Source organism: Colossoma macropomum, unplaced genomic scaffold, assembly GCF_904425465.1.
Source record: "Colossoma macropomum unplaced genomic scaffold, Colossoma_macropomum, whole genome shotgun sequence".
NCBI classification, from domain to species: domain Eukaryota; kingdom Metazoa; phylum Chordata; class Actinopteri; order Characiformes; family Serrasalmidae; genus Colossoma; species Colossoma macropomum.
The window spans coordinates 29349785-29371956 of record NW_023494806.1 but is presented as its reverse complement, the minus strand read 5'-3'; the positions used below and the strand labels follow the sequence as shown (position 1 = coordinate 29371956).

General features: G+C 40.7%; 1 protein-coding gene across 2 annotated transcripts; it reads left to right on the top strand.

Moving 5' to 3' along the window:
- Positions 1–3533: 3533 nt before the first annotated feature.
- On the top strand, positions 3534–10770 carry tor4ab (torsin family 4, member Ab). Of its 2 annotated transcripts, XM_036598995.1 has the most exons (4): positions 3534–3907; positions 6589–6703; positions 8443–8808; positions 9632–10770. In XM_036598995.1, exons 3-4 carry the CDS (start codon positions 8443–8445, stop codon positions 10445–10447), a joined length of 1182 nt encoding a protein of 393 aa, XP_036454888.1. In that variant the 5' UTR covers positions 3534–3907; positions 6589–6703; the 3' UTR covers positions 10448–10770. The 2 variants fall into 2 exon arrangements, with proteins under 2 accessions (XP_036454888.1, XP_036454887.1); XM_036598994.1 differs by lacking the exon at positions 6589–6703.
- The last annotated feature ends 11402 nt before the right edge of the window (positions 10771–22172 follow it).

Here is a 22172-nt window from a genome sequence, read left to right as displayed (position 1 = left end):
TGTTGGGTAAGTTGTCTGGTTCTAACAGTGGGAGGCTTTGGCAGCAGAACTGAAGAACGTACAATGTGTAAAAGAGCTTTCAAAGCTACTCTGTGTTTATTATCCTGCAGTAATTAAAGTGAAAAACATTCCTGCTGACATTAAAAAAGGGGCTTTTTCTGGGCTTTTTCTGCTTTCTAACAGGGTGACTCCCAGGTCTAGTCCTTGGGGGGACCACCAGACGCTCCACATTTCTGTTGTTCCCAACACACTGGAGCTGTGGCCATTGCTCCGCCCACAAATGTGTTGTTTTGTGGCTACTGTTGTGATGTTGGACAGAACGCTGGTAAAAATCCCATTCAATCTAATGAGAAACTGTAGAGCACAGCTCAGTTTGTATCAGTGAGTTCGCCACATTAGCTTTTTTGGCATTAGCGAGTTCCTAAAACGCACATTAATTAATGCCTTAGCATTATGCAAATGTCCTCAAGTATTATCATAGGCAGGTTGTGCATAGTAATTAGTGCTATAGCATTGTGCAAATGTGGTCATGCTAACTGTTTCCTACTTCTATTCACTCTTAGCTACACTAGTGTTTCTTAGCATGGGTGAGTTTTTCTAACTAGCTATAAATGCTAGCATAGATGTTCCTAAATATTAAACAAGGCACTCTGACAGGCGTTATATGTCACATGAATACTAACTAATGCCTTAGCATTATGCAAATTAGCTCATGCAAACTTGTTCCTACTTCCATTCGCTGTTAGCCACATTAGCCACATTAGCAGTTTCTTGGTGAAGTAATCCATGTTCCATTTTCTGCAGTACTAAACACTCTGCCCTGTGAGTGGGGCTAAACCTGACCAACTGACCAATGGCCACCAAGTGTTTGTGGCATCACTATGGACGCAAAACACAACTTGAAGTTGGAACAGCGCTAATGCTAATGAATCTTAACAATGCAACAAAAAGTAATTAGTTACCGACAAACACACCCATCCCCCAAAGCTCCGTCTCTCCGTCTACTGCAGCGCTGACCGCCTGACGGGACTCTGCTCTGCGGGACGGCTGTCACCGGTCTGGTATTTGGACTTCAAGTTTTCAAATGGTTCATTATTTTGTTCTGAAATGTGTTCCTCCAGAATAAAAACCCTCTAATGAAGACATTAGTGAAGTAGACCGCGATAAACAGAGGAAAAACACAGGCCCGTGTGTCCACCCACCCAGCGTACGTTATGTAAACACGCCCGTGTAAAGGGCTCACTAGGGCGCCATGGACCAGAGGAGAATTCCAAGAAGGGCACCATGGGTGGTGAGTTCATAATGGAGGGCTTAAAGCGACAGTTGCCCCAAATGTAGTCAGTAAGCCGGGACATGCTCTGTGTCTGACGTGTGCTTCTATAGTTTTAGCACTGGAGCTGCGAGGCTAAAGTAGCTAACAAGTGATGAACCCCACCAATTACCATGGTGCTAACTGCATGTCCATCATCACAAAACTGACTCAAATGACTTTGGGTAATCTGTAATAGATGTGATTATGTGGTTCCTCACACTGTACAATACAGGCTACAGGGTCGTCATTTTATTTAATGACTGAATTGCTGTAGATTTTCCATTTTCTTCAAAGCCTTGTAAAATTGCCATAGACCTTCATTTTCTCTGAAGACTTGCAAAGTTGCCATACACTTGCAATTTTTATGGATTGCAAAGTTGCTATAGACTTGCCATTAGATCGATTGCATAATTGCTACAGATTTGCCATTTTCTCTACAGACATCTATAGTTGCTATATATGCCATTTTTATAGATGCAATGTTGCTATAGACTTGCCATTTTTATAAATTGCAAAAATAGACCTGCTGTTTTCTCTACACAATTGCATAGTTGCTACAGACTTGCCACTTTCTTTATAGACTTGTAAGTTGCCATTGATTTGCCAATTTTATAGATTGCAAATTTGTCATAGACCTTCCACTTTCTCTACACACCTGTATAATTGCTAGACTGCCATTTATTTATAGATCTGCAAAGTTGCTATTCACTTGCCATTTTTATAAATTGCAAAATTGCTATAGACCTGCCAATTCATCTGCCCAATTGCAAAGTTGCTACAGACTTGCTATTTTCTTTTTAGACTTGCAAAGTTGCTATAAACCTGCCATTTTCTTTATAGATTTGCAAAGTTGCCATTAGACCTGCCATTTTCTCTACACACTTGCATAATTGCTACAGATTGCCATTTTCTTTATAGACCTGCAAAGTTGCCATAGACCTGGCATTTTCATAGATTGCAAAGTTGCAACAGACTTGCCATTTTCTTTATAGACTGCAAAGTTGCCATAGACCTGCCATTTTCATAGACTGCATAGTTGCAATAGACTTGCCATTTTCTTTACAGACCTGTAAAATTGCCATAGACCTACCATTTTCATAGATTACAAAATTGCAACAGACTTGCTATTTTCTTTATAGACTGCAAAGTTGCCATAGACCTGCCATTTTCATAGATTGCAAAGTTGCAACAGACTTGCCATTTTCTTTATAGACTGCAAAGTTGCCATAGACCTGCCATTTTCATAGACTGCATAGTTGCAATAGACTTGCCATTTTCTTTACAGACTTGCAAAGTTGCTATAGACCTGCTATTTTCTCTGCACACTTGCATAATTGCTAGAGACTTGCCACTTTTTTATATACTCGCAGAGTTGGCATAGGTCTGCCATTTTCTCTACAAACTTGTATAATTGCTACACATTGCCATTTTCTTTATATACCTGCAACGTTGCCATAGACCTACCATTTTCATAGATTACAAAATTGCAACAGACCTGCCATTTTCTCTACACACTTGTATAATTGCTACAGATTGCCATTTTCTTTATAGACCTGCAAAGTTGCCATAGACCTGCCATTTTCATAGATTGCAAAATTGCATCAGACTTGCTATTTTCTTTATAAACTGCAAAGTTGCCATAGACCTGCCATTTTCATAGATTGCAAAGTTGCAATAGACTTGCCATTTTCTTTATAGACTTGCAAAGTTGCTATAGACCTGCCATTTTCTCTACACACTTGCATAATTGCTAGAGACTTGCCACTTTCTTTATAGACTGACAGAGTTGGCATAGACCTGCCATTTTCTCTATAATTGCTACATAATACATGCTGTATAATTGCTACAGATTGCCATTTTCTTTATAGACCTGCAAAGTTGCCATAGACCTGCCATTTTCATAGATTACAAAATTGCAACAGACTTGCCATTTTCTTTATAGACTGCAAAGTTGCCATAGACCTGCCATTTTCATAGACTGCAAAGTTGCCATAGACCTGCCATTTCCATAGATTTTAAAGTTGCAATAGACTTGCCATTTTCATTATAGGCTTGCAAAATTGCTGTAGACTTGCTATTTTCTTTATAGACTTGCAAAGTTGCCATAGACCTGCCATTTTCTCGACACACTTGCATAATTGCTACAGACTTTCCATTTTCTTGATAGACTATCAAAGTTGCTACAGACTTGTGGTAATAGTGGTGGTGGGGAGGTCTTGCTAACAATGCTAATAATAAAAAGAGTGAATATGGTCCAGCAAATAAGGCTTAAAGGTTATCTAATAAACATGACAAGCAAATGAAAGTGAGAGAGTGAGAGAGGGAGAAATAAGAGAGGGAGGGGTGGAGCTCATGCAGACAAAGAGACAGAGATTAAAATGAGACAGATGGAGAGAGAGTGGACAGGTTGAGTGAGAGGACAGAAGGCGCGTGAGCGTGTGAATGTGTTTTTGAATGAAAGCGTCAGGGTCGCACAGTTCTATCTCCATCATCATCATCATCATCATCATCATCATCATCACCGGCATCTGAACGGCAGGAATAGGAGGAGGAGAGAAGGAAGGAGGGAGGAGGCACTTTTCTGAGCTTTTGAAGGTAGGAGATCGCTGACGTCTGTCTCTCCTCTCTCTTTTTCCCTTCGTCTCTCCATCTCTCTGTCTTTCCTCAGAATTGTTCACAGTGGTGGTGATAGGAACCAGACGTCCACCTCTAAAAGCTCCCTCACAGGAAGTTACTACATGAAATGGTTATGAATTCACTGCCTGATGACTGAGACACTGTTTTATGATGGTTCTGAGAAGACTGTGGCCTTAAACTCCATTCATGATGGAGGGATACATAATATGCAGGGTGCTGTGAGAAAAAATAGTCCCCAAAGAAAACTTATTATTTGAGATTTTCCACTATTTTCCATCATCAACTTTCCATATAAACTCATGTAGGTTCACTGGTGGTTTTGGATAGTAAATAATGTGTTGTAGTCATGGCGACCCCTGGTTCCTATCACCACCACTGTAAAGACATCTGAATCATTTCACAATCATTTTCAAACCACTCTGAATCACTCTGTTTATAGTATCTTTGCAGTGGTGCTATACTTTTGGTTCCCTAAAGAACCTCTCAGTGAATGGTTCTTCAAAGACCCTTGGTATGATTGTGAAGAACCTTCTTAAAGTTTATATAACCGTCACATAATGTAAAGGTTGTAAACCATTAATCACTTTTTCCAAGGATGATTCATCCAAACCACAAACCATTAAAGTCCCTTCATTTCTAAGAGTGTGGAAAGATTTCACCTCAGTGATTTTGGCCCCAGTTCTGATCCATAGTTTCCACAAACAGGCCGTTTATAAACACTCAGGCCCATTTAGACAACCGTCTGTTTTTCAGCCCCATATTAAAAGGGGTGTTTTGTTTTTTTGTTGTTTCTAAACTCCATCTAGACCTGCTAGAGCATCTGCTCGTCCTTCACTCTTCGTCTCTCTTTTCCTGTGCAGCTGAGACATTTGCATGAGTTTTGCATAGTAAGATCATCAAACCCAGCATGGATAAATACAGCATCCACTCTGTTCATCTGAGAGAGAGAGTAGTAGTCTGACTGGACTTCCTGTTTAGTGGGTCTTCAGAAGTGGACAAGGAAGGAGTGATAGCTATGCAAACATTGAGTAAACAAAAACCACACCATCCTCGCTTTTCCTGGAGGCGAAGGTGGAGTTAGGAAAAGTGCTCCTGATGGAGCTTCTCAGTCAGTAGGTTTACATCCACAACTACTTTCACTCAAAATATGGATGGCAGGCAAAAATAATTAGTGTTGTGGAGCATTTAAAGTTTCTATAGACTTACTGTGTTCTCTATAGACTTGCAGAGTAGCTAAAGACTTGTCATTGCCATTGTATTTATAGATAGTTGCTATAAACTTGCCATTTTATTTTTATCTATAGATTGCATTGCAACAGATTTGCCATCTACTTTTTGCCGTTGACTTTCAGATAGTGTGCCATTTTCTATATAGCAAAGTTGCTATAGACTTCCCATTATCTTTATAGACTTATAACGCTGCTATAGACTCTAATTCTAAAGTTCACATAATTTTGCCACTCACAGATATGAAATATTATAACAGCACTTCCAATAGCCAGTATAAGCCATTTCAGTTTGAAAGAGTAAGATGGGACATGAGCTCTTAAACACAGGCCCAGATGCCTCTATCCTATTGCAATAGAATCAGGAATTATTATTGAGAAGACAAGACCTAGTAATCATGACCCAGAATTTTAGCCTTAAAAAACAATTAATCTGAGCTTTGAGCCCAAGGTCATGGGCCCCCTAATACCCAACCCTTAAGAACAGTGACTATAATAATGGAATGGAAGAGTTTTTGGGTCTTTGAACCAAAATCCCAACCTGTTGAGATGATTGAAAAGAAATTGTGAATGAAGCTCTAAAACGATGTGGTACCAAAGACCAAGCCATTGAGACTGTACACAATAACCTGTGGAATGGAAGATTTGAGGCCTATGCCCAGTGTCCTCTCGTGAACATGATACACTTTAGAGTTTACCAAGTAATTTTTTGTGAGGGCTAAGGCCCAGGCCTGGGCCCAGGCCAAAGGTTCCCTACCAAATTGCCTCAAAATAATGAAATCTGGGGGATGATTCTGAGCCAAAAAGCCAAAAGCCTAGAAACTAAAACCAACACTTAAGGATAGAGAATATAATAGATCCCTCATTAGTCTCCACGATTGATAGGAAATTGCAATGAAATTGCTAAAACCCAAGAAAAAAACAAGGACACATGACCCAGACCTTGTCTAAAGATTAAAAATATGAACAGGATCCAAGGCCTAACATCATCTCCCCAGAAAAAATTAATAAATAAACGACCAAGTGTAATATTTTTGTCTCATTCGCTAAATTTGCTTCTCTTTATCTACTATTAGGACTTGTGTGAAAATCTGATGAAGTTTTAGGTCAGTTTTTTGCAGAAATATAGAAAATTCAGAGTTCACAAACTTTCAAGCAGTAGGTGACGCTACAGGTGGAAAATTAGTGTACAGTTTATCAGGACCCCTCTATCCTATTCGTCATTGGTCAATTTCTGACCACAAGGATGCTCTTGTCCAGAAATGTTTCAGGAAGTGGTCCATTCTCAGCATAGTAGTGTCACTGACTGAGTGAACCACCAACCAAATAATATCCAGATAAGTGGCTCTGTGGTCAGAAATTGACCATTGATGCAGGGTTAGAGGACAACTTACACTGACTGTTAATCTACAGATGATCTACAGTGTCTAACTGTACACCAGCGAGGTGAGAAAGTGGCTGAGGAGAACGTGAGGACCAATTCACTCTCGCTGTGAGATAAACATGTCAGCGTGTTGAAACACTGAAGGTAACGATTAAACTGACTTGGTTCCCACCAAACACCCACATGCCTTGGTAAAAATACAGACAACCTTAAAAAGACGTCTGAGCCTTAAACGATGGTAATCTGTACAGTCAAAACATTATAGACCAGCTTCGAAATAACATGATCGCAAAACGCTTTAGATACTGCAGCTGATAGAAACAAAGCTATCTGTGTGTTGATTGAGCCTATGCTATGTGGGCTGAGATTTAGGGCGATGAGGGAGTGTTTCATTTTATAGCAAGCAGCACGCAACTAGCTTTGGGTTTCATTTACAGCCATCTAATCTCATAACCTGTTCTGATAACAGTTTAAGGACAAGCTGAATCCCTGCACAGCATGGTGTTGCCTTAAGGCAGCAACTACTTTTTATGCTATTTTGCCTCACTACAATATGACAGAGCCCTTTTTTTTCTTTTTCTTTGGGAAACAGAAGACCCTCTTTGTAATATATGTGGTATATTTCTATTTGGTTACTGAATTTTGCAAAACAGTTGCAGTTTGCACCTCTGTTTTCACACATGGTGAGCACTGGCTCCTCAAGCTCTTTCAAAGAGTATACTTCTTACATTATACTACTTCAGGGTATAAAAACGTCAAGAAAAAAAACACAATCTATGGGTGGGTACAGTTTATTTTTCACAAATAAAACCAGTTTTCTTGCAATTCTTTACATTCCAAGCTGATGCAAAAATGCTACCCCAGCACCCCCCCACCCGAAAAAATATATATATAAAATATATATACATATATATTTCTATGAATTATGTCATTTTACATAAGAAAAATCACAAAAACAACAAAAAAACACCCAGTTCATTTTTATTTTCATATTTCATATCTGGCTGCTGTAGTTCTGGTTAAGTAAGTAAATTATGAGAACTGTAATTTGCAGTAATGTTTCAAAACACAGGTTATTTTGGGGTCAGCTGTACAAAAATGCAAACTGCATATCAGTAACCACCTGTCTTGCCTGAGGACTAAATTTAACACACAGACATGAATACCACATACACAAACAGTAAAACCTCTCGCACACTATTCTGCTGCCAAAATCAATAATAGTCTCTAATTAATCTTGTGTTTGCCAAAGTTTAAGCTTTGAGATTTGACCTCAGTCACGCTAACCTTCCTCATGTGCTTCAGTCAGCAGCCTTAGAAATGAGAAATCATACAATGAATAAGAGCAAGAGCCTCATCTAGCCACTGTCATCCTCACAACCTCGTAACTTTTTTGGATGTTTGTTTTAATTTTTAACAACATTTGGAAAAAGCCTTTATACACTTGCAAATTTTTTTTTTGTCATAGCAGGATCTTGAAGGTGGGAGGACCGTTTGAAAAATAAACTAAAAACTACAAACCAAACAAGGTGGAAAGCGGAAAGCTCTGTAACTGTAAATCGAGTTTTAGTGTCCTTTAGATTTCAATTCAGACACTTACAAATTACAGCTTTTCTTTTAATTCATAAGATGTTTTAAACAAGTGATCACTAGTCTTGTAACTCACTCACTCATATTTAGCAGCCTTGAGATTGTCCACAAGGGGGCGCCAATAGCTCTCAAGTTCTTACCCATATTTTCTTAAACGTTTGTATGTTTTTGCTTTGAGGTACTACTTTGCAGTGAGGAACTCCCGAAATAGCTGATGAATCAATGTTAGCTGCAGGATTTAATCCTAAAATCTGAGGCTGATGTCCATGAACTTTCTCCTTTGTGATGGACAGATGGACAGAACAGATGATGAGATGGAACCTTGTGTGAAAGCAAGTAGAGTTGGGCGAGAGAGTGGTTTGGAGAACGCGTCCAGCGGCAGTTCCTCCGCCCTCCCTCTGCAGCTGAAGGCTATGGTCCGAATCCGGAGTAAGTATCTGCGCCGAATGCGTCCTGAACACGGCGCGAGCCCCTCCAGCCCAGAAACCTCCACCGCCACCCGGCCAGAGCGCTCCGCCAGCCCCCACCGCCGCAAGAGCCGCAGGAGAATGTCTCGGGTGATGTTCCCCAGCGACAGGAAGAAGTATCTGCCAAAAAACAGAGACCGGAGTCAGGCCAAGGTCTTCCTCTTTCTCTTCCTCGTTGTCGTCTTCTTGCAGGTCAGTGAACGTCCCCTCTTTTGTCATCTAGCCAGAAAAAGATGCGCTAGCCCCCCCAACAAACATCACACCACACTATTAATAATAGAAGAAAGCACAGAGCACATCAACTGCAAACAATTCTGCCTAGTTCTATGTAACAAGTGCAATGACACCTCTAGAGGGCAGCAGAGAGTAAAGTTTGTTTATTTGAGCTCAGTTGACGCTGGTGTTACTGTGAAACTGTCCGGCATTTGTAGCAAATACTTTTCTCTTCCAGGTAATAGTGCTTCTCACCAAGCACTGTTATGTCACTAATAAAGGGTTTGCTAATGTTAGCTATGCAGCTAATGCTAACATTATTTGCATGTATATGGTACTGTTAATGAGACAAATGCAATTTTTAAAGTAATAGAAAAGACTTGTATTTTGTAACGTTTAAATATATAGGGTTCATTCCTCAGTCCACACAGTCATTATATGGAGACTAAGCAGCAAAAACAGCCCATTTTGAGGTTGATCATGGTTGTGATGTCACACTATAGACACATTTCCATATGGAGCCCATTCAGCCTTCAGTTTAGCCCTGCTCATTCAACTTGGAGCAGTTTAGCCCCACCCACTGAGCCTACAGCACTAAAGTAGCATTAAGAGTAAGAGTTCACTAAAGAAGCATTAGCTACCTAGATAGCTTACACTAACATCATTATCTATCAAGATACCTAAGGACACTGTACACAAAATGTCTAGATAAAAATAAAAATTAGAATAAAATAAATAAAAAGAATTGGGTAGAGCTAAAATTAGCGAATCACAAATTCTCCCTTTTTATCTTCCTTTCCAGGTTTACAACGCCATCGAGAACCTGGACGACCACGTGGAGAAGTACGACCTGGATGGATTGGAGCGAGCGCTGCACAGGGAGGTGTTTGGCCAGCAGGAGGCACTGGAGACATTAATGTACCACCTGAATGACTACCTGTCCACCTATGCCCACCAGCGCCCCCTAGCGCTGTCCCTGCACGGTGCGTCTGGAGTGGGCAAAAGCCACCTGGGACGCCTGCTGGCACGACATTTTCGTTCTGTGGTGGGCAATGATCTGGTGGTGCAGTACTTCACCATGCACCACTGCCCCCTACAGGAGAGTCCGGAGAACTGCACCTCGAAGCTCATCCGCCGCGTTACCAAAGTCGTGACCCGAGCCGAGGAGGAGGAGCGAATCCCGCTCTTTGTCCTGGACGAGGTGGAGCTGATGAGTCCGCCTTTGCTGGATGGGCTGCGGACGCTAATGCAGCCCAAGCAGACCAACGAGTTTCTGAACGTCATCTACGTTCTCCTCAGCTCCCTGGGAGAAGCAGAGATCACGGCTTACAATTTGCAGAACGCCTCGGCCACCGGGGCAGAACAGCTGCTCAGGCAAACACTGGGGAAGCTCCACCCGCTGTGGGCGGAGCCGGGGGTGGAGCTTATCCCGCTAGCCCTGCTGGAGCGGAGTCACGTGGTACAGTGCTTCCTGGAGGAAATGACAGACGAAGGATTTTACCCTGACCCCGCCCACGTGGAGAGACTGGCAGGGGAACTGGCCTATCACAGGGCAGGAGGGAAAGAGTATGCAAAGAGCGGCTGCAAACAGGTGGTGGCCAAAGTTAACCTACTGTGAAAGAGAGAGAGGGAGGCAAAGGGACGAGGGAGGACATAAGCGGGTATGTGCGGTACTAGCAAATGTAGAAACACCAAAAGAGAACAGAGAGAGAGAGAGAGAGAGAGGGAGAGAGAGAGAAAGAAAGAATGAGAGAGAGAGAGAGGTGGAGAGAGAGATAGAGAGAGAGAGACCATTATGTCTCAGAATTTTTTACCTCAGTAGGAAATGTTTTTAAGTTTGAGTTAAGCCTCACATTACAGGGTCTCTATAATGTAAATTGATGTTTCTTTGTTTATTTTTTAAATAAAACAGTTCAATGTAGTACGTAAAGTTTCAAAACATGCTGTGATGTCACAACCATGAATATATTTCCATATGTGCATCCATTCAGCCTACATTAGTTTAGCCCCACCCAGTCAGTCTACATCAGTTTAGCCCCACCCATTCAGCCTACATCAGTTAAGCCCCAACCCATTCAGCCTACAGCAGTTTAGCCCCACCCATTCACACAAGAGTGGTTAAGCCCCACCCATTCAGCCTACATCAGTTAAGCCCTACCCATTCAGCCTACATCAATTAGGCCCCACCAATTCAGCCTGCAGCACTTTAGCCCCACCCATTCAGCCTACATCAGTTAAGCCCCACCCATTCCGCCTATAGCACTTTAGCCAGTTCAGCCAGTTTTCCCATGTCCCTGTGGATATTTAACAATCTGCTCCACATTTAAGCCTGGACTGAATTTTGAACTGGACACCATACATGACAGCCAATCAGAACAGAGCTCATTTACATACATTAATGTGCAAAAGTCAGATCCCACTTTTTATTATACAGCAGCCACAACAGCCACATCTACTCTCAGCTGTGTCAGTGTTCAGTGAGTCACACTTTCCCTTTATTCCAGCTTCCATTCTTTTCAGGAGACTCACTTTCAGTTCCTCAAAGAATCTGCAGACACACCTCCAAAGTTCAGTCTTAGAAACTGGTTGATCATTTTCTGAAGTAATCAAACACATTCAGTGGTGTTGAGGTCTGGACTCTGGGGTGGTCAGTCCATTGTTCAGCTTCTTTGTTTGATGTGTCCGTCTCCTTTTCTCAGTGAGGTTCTTCTTGATCAGCTACACATCCTTTCAGACCCACAGCGCTGAGTCGTCTTCTCACAGTGGAAGGATGGACAGAAACACCTGTGGATGTTTTCAGATCTGAAGCAGCTTGATTTTCTCCTCTCTCTCAAAGAGGAAAGCTTTAAGTGCTGTTTATCTGATGGGGGCAGTTTTGGGTGTCTACCAGGTGGCTGTTAAAAGCCCCAATTTCTCTGTAGCTTTTCATCAGTTTTTAACTCTAGTTTTGGAAACTCAGTTTTTCTGTTATTTTTCTTTTACTTTCCCCTTGTAGATTATCTCATATCTGATCTCCTCAGAAAGAACTTGTACTTAATGGCTGTTTTGAGTGGAAATGAAATAAACGAAAGGGCCTCCAAATTTTGCACAGTACTGTGATTCTAAGGGAAATGGGGAAATGGTAATTTTTTGTGTATAAAACTAGCTCATTTTTGACTGACAGCATGCTCTCTAGTTCACCTCTGTGAATAAGTGTGCATTAAGTGAATCCTAGTGCTGTGGATAACAGTCTTCAAAACCCAAACCGGCTCCACCCGAGCCAGAGGCCTCTACAGTCTCCAAATATAACAGCCTTCATCCCCCCCGGCCTAAGAGACCCAGCCAAACAGCAAGACTGTGTCACGCGAATAACATTCACTCACTCACTTTCACATGCACACATACATTAATTAACAAAACTGCACTCTGTGAACCCAGAGCCAAACACCGGCTTTTCAATTTTGCCTTAATTAGACGCGACCAGTGCATTTGGAGTCTTTGACATAGAAAAGGCTGGTGGAAATGTGCTTTTGTTCCCATAGATGGAGGAAAGAGTGTTGTTGCTGTGTCCAATCAGCTCAGCAATTCATAATGTATGGCGTTTGTTGTATTTTATCAAAAGATGCATCAGCAGTTAGCATTTTCTGTAACTTGCTCCCACCAGTTGCCCACACGAGACCACTTATTATCATTCTGTAGTCGGCATCATGCCAATATTAGAAACTCTTTTTTTGTCAAAGAGAAATCCAGCTTAGACCCGAACGTGATCATGGCATGTTATGTAGCAAGTACAGTGTTAGCCTATCAACGAACACTTGCTTAGATGGCTCTTACAATGCATAACAGGGGAAACTAACAAGCCGTCTTTTCTGGTTTCCATAGCAATATCGTCTGTGAATTTGGACAGCAATTGGACCAAAATTTCTCCAGATTTACCCTAAAAATATGCCATAGTGAGAAATAGCTAGGCTAAAGTACAGCCTCCACACGGGGGGGTTAGTTAGGCTAAAGTACAGCCTCCACACGGGGGGTTAGTTTAACAGTGAGAGCTAGTCAGGCTTAAGTTCAGCCTCCACACTGGTTGGGGGGCTTACAAACAGTAACAGAAGCCATCTTGAAGCTTGAATTGAATCTGTACTTTAGCTACCTGGCTGTTACTTGTTAGCTACATTAGCCTCGTAGCTCCAGTGCTAAAACTAAAGAAGCAAACTTCAGACACTGAACATTACCTGTAAACTATTCCATTAAACAGCACTATTCAAAGATATCTAAGATATTTTGATAGCAGCTTGAGTCCCCCTAACCTCCAGATGAACTAGCATTGCAGTGCTAGCAGTTCTGGCAGTTCTTATGTGTTTTTATGGCTGCAGGCTGCTGTGGGTTCAGCTGCACGTCAGGCTGACTGTAGAAAAAATCAAGTTTAGGCTGACTCAGGTCGGTGGAGCTGAAGACTGAAAAGAGTTTTTACTCTTGGCCCAAAAATCTTATCACAATATTTTTTTTTTTGAGATCATTATAGATAATTACTGATAATTATGCTGTGCATTTTGCAATGATCAATTTAATATGAATAACATTTTAAAGGCTGAAGAAAACAAAGGGCTTGTTCTGATGTAATATTCAACACTCAGCATGTCACACCTTAAAAACCGCTTCAACCAGCCAAAAAAAACATACGAAGATGAAAAGAGAATAAAGTGGCTGCAGAGGACTTTTTACTCGCTAAAACACAGAACATCGTTAACACTAGCTAACTCTGCTAACTGCTCCACTGGTATCCCCACTGGGAAGAATAGCTCAGACTAGCATGAATTCTATGTTGGTCTAAACTGGTCTATGCTGGTCTAGTGTTGGCCTGGTGCTGGTTTAGCTGATCACCCAGAAGGGTCATATTGGTGGACCAGCATACCAACATCCAAAACACAACATATGCTGGTTTTACTGGTGACCAGCCATGCTGGTTTATGAGGCACCTCAAACATAGAGCGAATTTTGAAAGCTGGCGAATGCGAAGTCGACATCAGCTTATCTCAATAAATACATTAATTAACCTCAATAAATGGATTGATTTACCTCAAGAAATTCTTAATTAGCAAATACCTCAAAACTTTCTCTTGGAGGTGTTTAATGAGCAGCTAACGAGCAGCACAGCAGAGCAGCTGTTGAACGCGTCTCACTGGCTGATCTAACATCGTGTCCCAAACCACACACTTCTGTACTTCATCTACTACACTAATGAGTGCACTTATAAAGGTATATGTGGCTCCCGAGTGGCACAGCCGTCTAAGCGTTGGCCCTATCATCAGGAGATCGCGAGTTCGATAATTGGCCTCGCTCTCTCTGGGTGGGTAGGATGGCCCCTCCTTCTCCCCCCATCACTCAGCGTGATGCTAGTCAGCGCAGGCGTCTGTTAGCTGACGTAACAGATCTGGCGGTTGGCGCTTTCCTCAGAGCGCGTTCGGCTGTCCAGTGACGTTGCGTGAGCGGCAGTTCGAAAAGACGCGGTGGTTGGCTTCACAGGTCTCGGAGGAAGCCTGTGTTAGCCTTCGCCCTCCTAGCGTTGATAGCATCATGTGATTGGGGGAGTCCTAACTAGCGGGTGGAATTGGAGACGACTAAATTGGGGAGAAAAATTGGGTAAAAATTAAAAAAAAAAATAAATAAATAAATAAAAAAAATAAAGGTATATGCATTATTTTTACACAATATTTAGTGAGGTAATATGCGTTTGGGACAGGACGCTAGTTATGCAGCAGAAAATCTCAGCCGTTTACATTTCAGCTTTCAGTTGTTATCATTACAGCAACAAATCAAATAAAATCAAGTCAATACACTCAAATACATTGGCTAATATATTTAAAAAAAACGTGTTTCACTGTGTTTGCTGGATCCATCATGGCTGTGTTACCTCATTATGAACCACCACAGCTCTGCTGAATGAACTGAAGTTGCCTACCAAAATGGTGGCAGAGCGATAGTGACATCATCAGAATAATATCAGTTTTCTCTTTTTATGAATAACAACGTCATACAGTGTCAGAAACCACATAAGCAAGTCCAGAACAGTGTGTGATGCTTTGGGCACTGTGCTAATCAATGTGGTATAAGCTTACATTACTTGTTAGCTACATTAGCCTCACACCTTCAGTGTAAAACTAAAGACACAAGCTTAAGGGGCCAACATGTCTTGGCTGACTAACTACAGTGGGGTCCAAAAGTCTGAGACCACCTTTATCTTGCATTGCTTTCTAATTTAATAGACCTTTTTTTTTTTTATTAGTGTAACAATTTAAGTGAAAAGTAGAATCTTATTTTAGCATGAACTTCTGAATTTTGCAGTATCTGGTGTGTCTTTCTTTTGCTTTAATCACAGTGTACACTCCAGCTGCATGAGCTCCACCAGCTCAGATCAGTAGATCAGATCCACCGGAGAGCTGTCTGAAGACGGGCTTCACTGGAAGAGATAAGACAAAAAAACAAATCTGATCTTCCCGTACAAAGACCTCAACATGGTCACAAATTTGCTTATATTTGAGTTGTGGCCTAGAAATAGTCCAGAATCTTCCATATTTCTTCTTCATTTTAATTGTCATAACTTGTACATTTTAAAATTTTCAAGATTGTTGAAATTTCTGTTTTTTTTCCAGGTTTAAATAAAAAATACCAGATTTTCAGTGTGCACTCAGACTTTTGGACTCTGTAAAACTAGTTTTAGGTTTTTCAACAATGTATTCTGAGCCTTCTTTCTGAGTTTAAAGCACAGATTCCTCCTCAGGCCGTTCAGAGTTGCCACAGGCATGACACAGCATGCTACATTTCTCAGCAGACAGCTGAAAGGGTTGAGGAATCCCTGGCAAAAGCAAAAACATCTGCTTTGATCAAGATTTTAGATACACTTCTAAGTCAATCGGGAGTTGTTTTTATATATATATATATATATATATATATTGGTCGTATATACTGAGTGGGCCGCTACTGAAGTTCTGATAACTTTTCCACAGATGAAGTAGTGCTTTGGGAAAGGTTTACTTAGAGAGGCCGTGAAGTCAGGGCACACAGGGTGTCTCCGGCCATGTGTACTGACAGAACATTCCAGTAATCCAGGAGAGACCGAAGCAATTACAACGTTAAAAAAACAGCAACCAGTTAAATCCGAAACATCATCCACACCGTTTAACCTGAACACACTGTACACACCCGGCTCGTCTTTTATTAGAGACACACCTTAGAAAGTTGAGGAGGAAAGCTGAGACGAAGCTTTGTGCTCTTCTGATAGGATCTCCATTATGTTCTGGTCTGGTTTCTCAAAATCACGTGAGACTCAGCAGAAGATCTGCAGATGTAAAGCAGCCAAGACATCTTTGCTGTCTGGAGTTTGCTTCTTTACTTTTATACTGGAACTACGAGGCTAATACAGCTAACATGCAATGGGCGATAATACTTCACCAATTAGCATGATGTTAACTGCACGCCTGAATCATCACTCTCCGCAAATCTCAAAAAAGAAATACAAACTGGCGCCATCTGCTGGCAGCACTCAAAACAATTTTGATTTCATCGTAGGGAAATTTTGATAACCAATTAAAATCACTTAAAAGATGGAACTTAACTGAAATTGTCATTTTGCAATCATACAAACAGTGAAGAGTGAAATCGAATTGAACTACAATACCCATGGCTCAGTGAGCTGCTTCATAAAGTATGTGATAGTGACATCACTTTTGACTTTGTAGAAACTGAACTGTATTTCTATCTTTTGCTGTCACTTAATCATCATTATGTTTGACACAGTGTGAAATATAACTGTATATCGAGGCGACACGGCACTGCTAGTTCATTATTATCATATGTTTTGAATACAAACAGCAGGGGGCGATATTACTGCTGTCCTTCCTCATAAATACGGACAGAAGTAGTCCATAGCTATGAATTTGGTCCGTTCTTCTGTCCATTTTTTTTAGATTTCTCCTCATAGCTCCAGTGCTAAGACTTTGTGACTTTGCAGGGATGCTAATCGTATATTATAATACAGGTGCCTGCTTTAGTGAACTGAACTCTGATATTTGTTAGGTTGTTAGCTGTGTTTTACTATAGAAGTGGTATCCAGCAACCTAGTGGGTTGCTAACAAAAATAGTTTACCAGGTAAGTTAGATAGCATGTGTCATACATTTTAAGTCAGTTAACACAGTTCCATTTACATTAGCAAAGCTTGGCTAAGCTAGCTAGATAACTCAAAAAAGGGATGTTAAATTGCATTACACATCTAAACAGACTCCACCCACAGGCTCTTCCTCTAAAACCAGCCCCATGATCCTCCAGTCTGTGCACTTTTAGAGCTGTTAATGTTAGCTGACTAGTTAGGTCAGTTTACAGGACGTTAGCTTCGAGAGACTTGGAACGATGTCATTCGACATGATCACATGATACCTTATCAGCGTTTTGATTGGCTGAGATTTCAGCTGAGTTGCAGGACACCTTACATTATGAAACTCAAGTAAAGTTTAGTTTCATGTAAGCCACTGAAGTTGCATTACAGATGAAACTTTAAAACAGCTTAACAACATGCAATACAGATATGTATGTGTTTGTGTTGTTGCTGGTTAGCGTGCTAACAACCTGAGCAGAGACTGAGATTCCTGATCAGCGTGAGAGTCAGAATCCAGTCATTCCTTTGATCTGTCTGTGGTTACATACATGCACGAATCCATCCATGAGCGTGACTCTTTCAACTTTAAAATTACCTACAGCTGCACTTAACAGCACTTAATAACTCTCTTACTCCAGTGAGACAACTGGAGATAAACAACTTCATCACAGCCTCAGCGTTCAGGCCCAGAGACTTCGGTACAGTGAGGATGACCACCACCAGTTAGCCAAACTTATCACACATACAAGCTTTATGAATATTGAACACAGCATAATTGTTAACCTCACTTTTAGCTGGCTAACATCAGTTATTATAACGCCTGACTGAATACCACGGTGAGGAGAGGTCAGCTAACCAGAGTCCTACCATTTACAGCCCTAGGGATGGATGTAGAAGAGGACTGGAATGTTCTTGTAGCTTTTTCACAATACTGAACTTAGTTTTCCTCACCACAGACTCGCTAACTAGGTAAGTAGCCCATAGGAACCAGCGCAGCTCAGCTACGTTCTCAACATCAGGAGAAACTGGAGTAAGCTAATGCTGCATTTACATGATAAGGTTGGACAAAAGTGTCTTTCCGTCCCTTCTGCAAGGCCCACAGTGGCACACAGCCAAGAAGAACATCTCTTACAGAAAAGTTACATATATTTCTCATATGAAATGTGCAAAATCACATGTTTAGAAGTAATCACACTTTTTTCACATGATCACAATTTTTTACGATTTCACATGTGATCACACATTTTTCACATGTAGTCACACATTTTTCACCTGTAATCACACTTTTTCACATGTGAACAAGTTTTTGTAAGTAATCATGGTTTTTCACATGTAATCACATTTTTCGTATGTGAACAAGTTTTTGTAAGTAATCACACTTTTCACACATAATCACACTTTTTCACATGTGAACAAGTTTTTGTAAGTAATCATGGTTTTTCACATGTAATCACATTTTTCGTATGTGAACAAGATTTCATATGTAATCACACTTTTTCACACATAATCACACTTTTTCACATGTGAACAAGTTTTTGTAAGTAATCACGCTTTTCCACCTGTAATCACATTTTTCACATGCAAACAAGTTTTTGTAAGTAATCACACTTTTCACACATAATCACATTTTTCACATGTGAACAAGTTTTCACATGTAATCACACTTTTCACACATTTTTCACAAGTAATCACACTTTTTCATGTGATCCCATTTTTCATGAGATCATGCTTTTTTCACGTGATCATATTTTCCACATCTAATCACACTTTTCCCACATGTGAGTATAATATCACATGTGATCACACATTTTTTCCATTGTGAAAACACATTTTTAACATTTCAATTAGCAAAAGGCCACAAGTGTTTTATTTTTTATTCACAAGTGAATCTCATGGGACTGTTCTGTAAGGGATCGTCCACCTCTTTATTTATTTAAGGTGGAAAAATATCATGAGAATGCTAGAAAACAGCTCTGTTGCCCATGGCAACCTTACAATTTGTAATATTTCTATTGAAATCTTGGAATTGTTTTACAATCAAAAATCTTCGAGGGTGTTGGAGCGGGGTGTGGGGTTTGGTTTTCAAGTGGAAAGCCTAGACCCCTTCAGACCCCCTCGTACCGACGCGCCTGCAAATGTTTAACAAACACTGCTGCTCATTTCCGAAGGAACATATTCCGCATCTTTTGAGGAAACTATTAGTCTTGTGGACGGCTGACTCCTTATTTAAGCAGTGGACCCTTTTTTTTAAACAGGCCTATTCAGATGTGCCATCTGGAGGTAGTGGGGCTGTTAACCAACAGAGGTAACTGGAGTTCACGGCTTCTGAGCTGTACACCATACTGGAACTCTGGGGCACTGAGGCCACAGATATAAACATAGTTCCAACCTGACAAACAGGCGAGATAAAAGCTGACTGACTCACTGCCGTAACCCATCACGAGGTAACATCATCACGATTGATGACGTGACCCCTTCCATGACCCGACACAGGGCACGACCTCTCTCGCCCACCTCACTGCCACACATTAGTTAGCGCAGCGCTAATGGAAACAAGGAGCCACTGAGGAAGTGACAGAAGTAAACAGCAAACATCTGTGAAGCTAAACTACACGCAACACTCGTGACTCTGTATTACTTTATTCTGGATGACTAAAGCCATTAAAAACATCTTCAGAAAGTACTGCACGCTCTTGTGTTGTCAAGACTTCGACCCACATTGCATTATTTATAGGGACGTTAACGCTAAACCGCAACAGAAAGTTTGGTGATGACTTTGCGGATGCCAGCCCACAGCTTGTGACAGAAGAAATCCGAGGTACCTCTTTTTTCCGCTCCTTGTTAGCCGAGTTAGCATAACAACCTCTATTACAGTTGCATAGACTAGCATGGCTGTTCACCAGCTAAACCAGCGTATGTGGATGACCAGCTAAATCAGCACCAGACCAGTATATGGATTTCATGCTGGTCTAAGATGTTTCTTTTCAGCAGAGTGGTTAGCAGTGCTAGATAACATCTAACCTCTGAGAGGTTTTTGTCACTACAAGCTACAAATTCAGTTTGCTGTTTAGTCTGTGTAGTAAAACTCATTAGCATTGCCATATTCTTCCTTGAGTACGCTAGTTGATACTTTACTGTGTTTCTAGAAATGTGGCCACTTTCTAAATTCACATTTCATCAGTCAGGGATTTGTATTTAGCAACAGATTTGTTTATTTGTCTATGACTCAATCTTAGCTCAATCTTAGGGAACAAAAAATAATCAAATGAGGCAGAAAGGACAGGCGATTATAGGAAACAACAAAAACGTGAGTCATTTTTGTTTATTTGAGCTCAAGCTAATATTTACCGTTGTTATTCAGTTTTCTTTGCTAACACAAACTGAGAGAACATTACGTGGCTAATTCCTCATTCTTTCATCTGAAGATAGCAAACACTCATGTGTTTATGTGCTGAATAATATTGTTACAATTGTCACTTTATAAACAGCTTTGCTAAGGTAACATTCACTGGGTAGCTAATGTTATTAGCTTGCTTGTAAGCAGCTACAATAGTTTGCTCAAATATTTTATCTGCTCTTATATTTTTACTCTGTCAGGAAAATGTTAACTTTATTTGACTCTATACATGTTGCTGTAGAGGTTTGTGAGTGTGTGCAGAAAAATACCACAACCCAGTGTTAGCTATTAAGCTAGTAAACTTGATAGCTACCAATTTTTAGTTCCTACTCCACGTTTATGGAACTTATGAATGCTGTCCACAATGTGGACGATCTTTCTGTCCATACAGCTGTGACCATCACAATGGTTTCATTGCAATGTGTAACAATGTTGTAATCAAAACATATTTTTAGATAAATTATTCATTTATTTTTTATTTATTGTTTACAGCATCCTGCTAGTTGCACTGTTATGTTAGCATCAAGCTAAGAGTGGTGTATGTTCACGGATCCTCTGGGCTTAATTCCACTTATGGCAACTTTAGAAACTGAAAGTAATGTATTCACTTTTTTTGTTGCAGTTTTACAGTGAATTTCATACTTAATTCTTATAATACCAGTTTCTTCTCTTTCACTTATTCAAACAAACAGCCTGCTAAACATGAGTGAGTTCTTCAGTGACTTAGAAGCCAGGCCTACAAGCTGCTTCACAAAAATATGAAAATATGACTGCAGTATGAAAAATCGAATGCAAATAATTGAACTTATTTTGGTTTGGAATGATTTAAGAATAGGAATGAGGGGTGTGTGGTCCCAGATTAAATCTGTATAATGACTGCTTTTGTTACAAAAGTGTAAGCACTGATCCCAGGTTTCATCCTTCAGACGGAAAGAGCAGAAGTTTTTGGAGTGAATCATATTTTTCCCTCGGCTCTGATTTTCTTTCTTCAGGTTGAGACTGCTCTACAGGGCGAAGGAGTTATTAGGGATAATAGTCGTGTTTGATGCGTGAGTTTGCCTCATTTTCTCTCTAAGCCAGCCACCCTGACTGTGGCTGTTGCTAGGCAGGACAGCATGCTGCTGATTCCAACCCACTCAAACAAAATCAAACCCACCTAAATCAGAGAACCTTTCAGTTTTCTTTACATAGCTGTTTTACTGCAGATCCTGGTGTTTGATGAAGGACTCAAGCTAATCTTTTTTGTTGCTGCATCTGTAGTGTACCACTGATTACCATAGACAATTGTTTTGAATGGTCTTGTTTAGGGAAGGGCATCTCAGTCAAATTCGACGTTCGAATTGTGGGCATTGTTGGAATAATATCTTTAACTTTTCTCCCTCCAAAAAAAAGAAAGAAAACCTACAAATGACTCATAAGCCCCCAGAAAAAAAACCCAGATCAAAGTGGCATAAAGTATACAAAAGAAAGGCATTCAGTCAGAAGGCCCTTTTCCACTGCATGGTACTGGCTCAACTTGACTCGACTCAACTCTACTCGCCTTTTTTGTTTATTCATTAGGCAAAAGTTGGTACCTGGTACTTCTTTTTGTACCATTTCCATCGAGGTTCCAAGTGAGCTGAGCCGATACCAAAAGGTGATGTAAGAACACTGTAGACTACTGATTGGTCAGAGACAATTGCTAAATACAAATGCTAACATTAGCTACCAGGTTAGCTCTTACGTCACCTTTTTTGAGCAACTAGAATCGTCTCGCCGTCTGAACTCTGAGGCAAATTTTCCTTTTTGTCTTGCTTATATCAGCCTCTTTTGAACAAAAT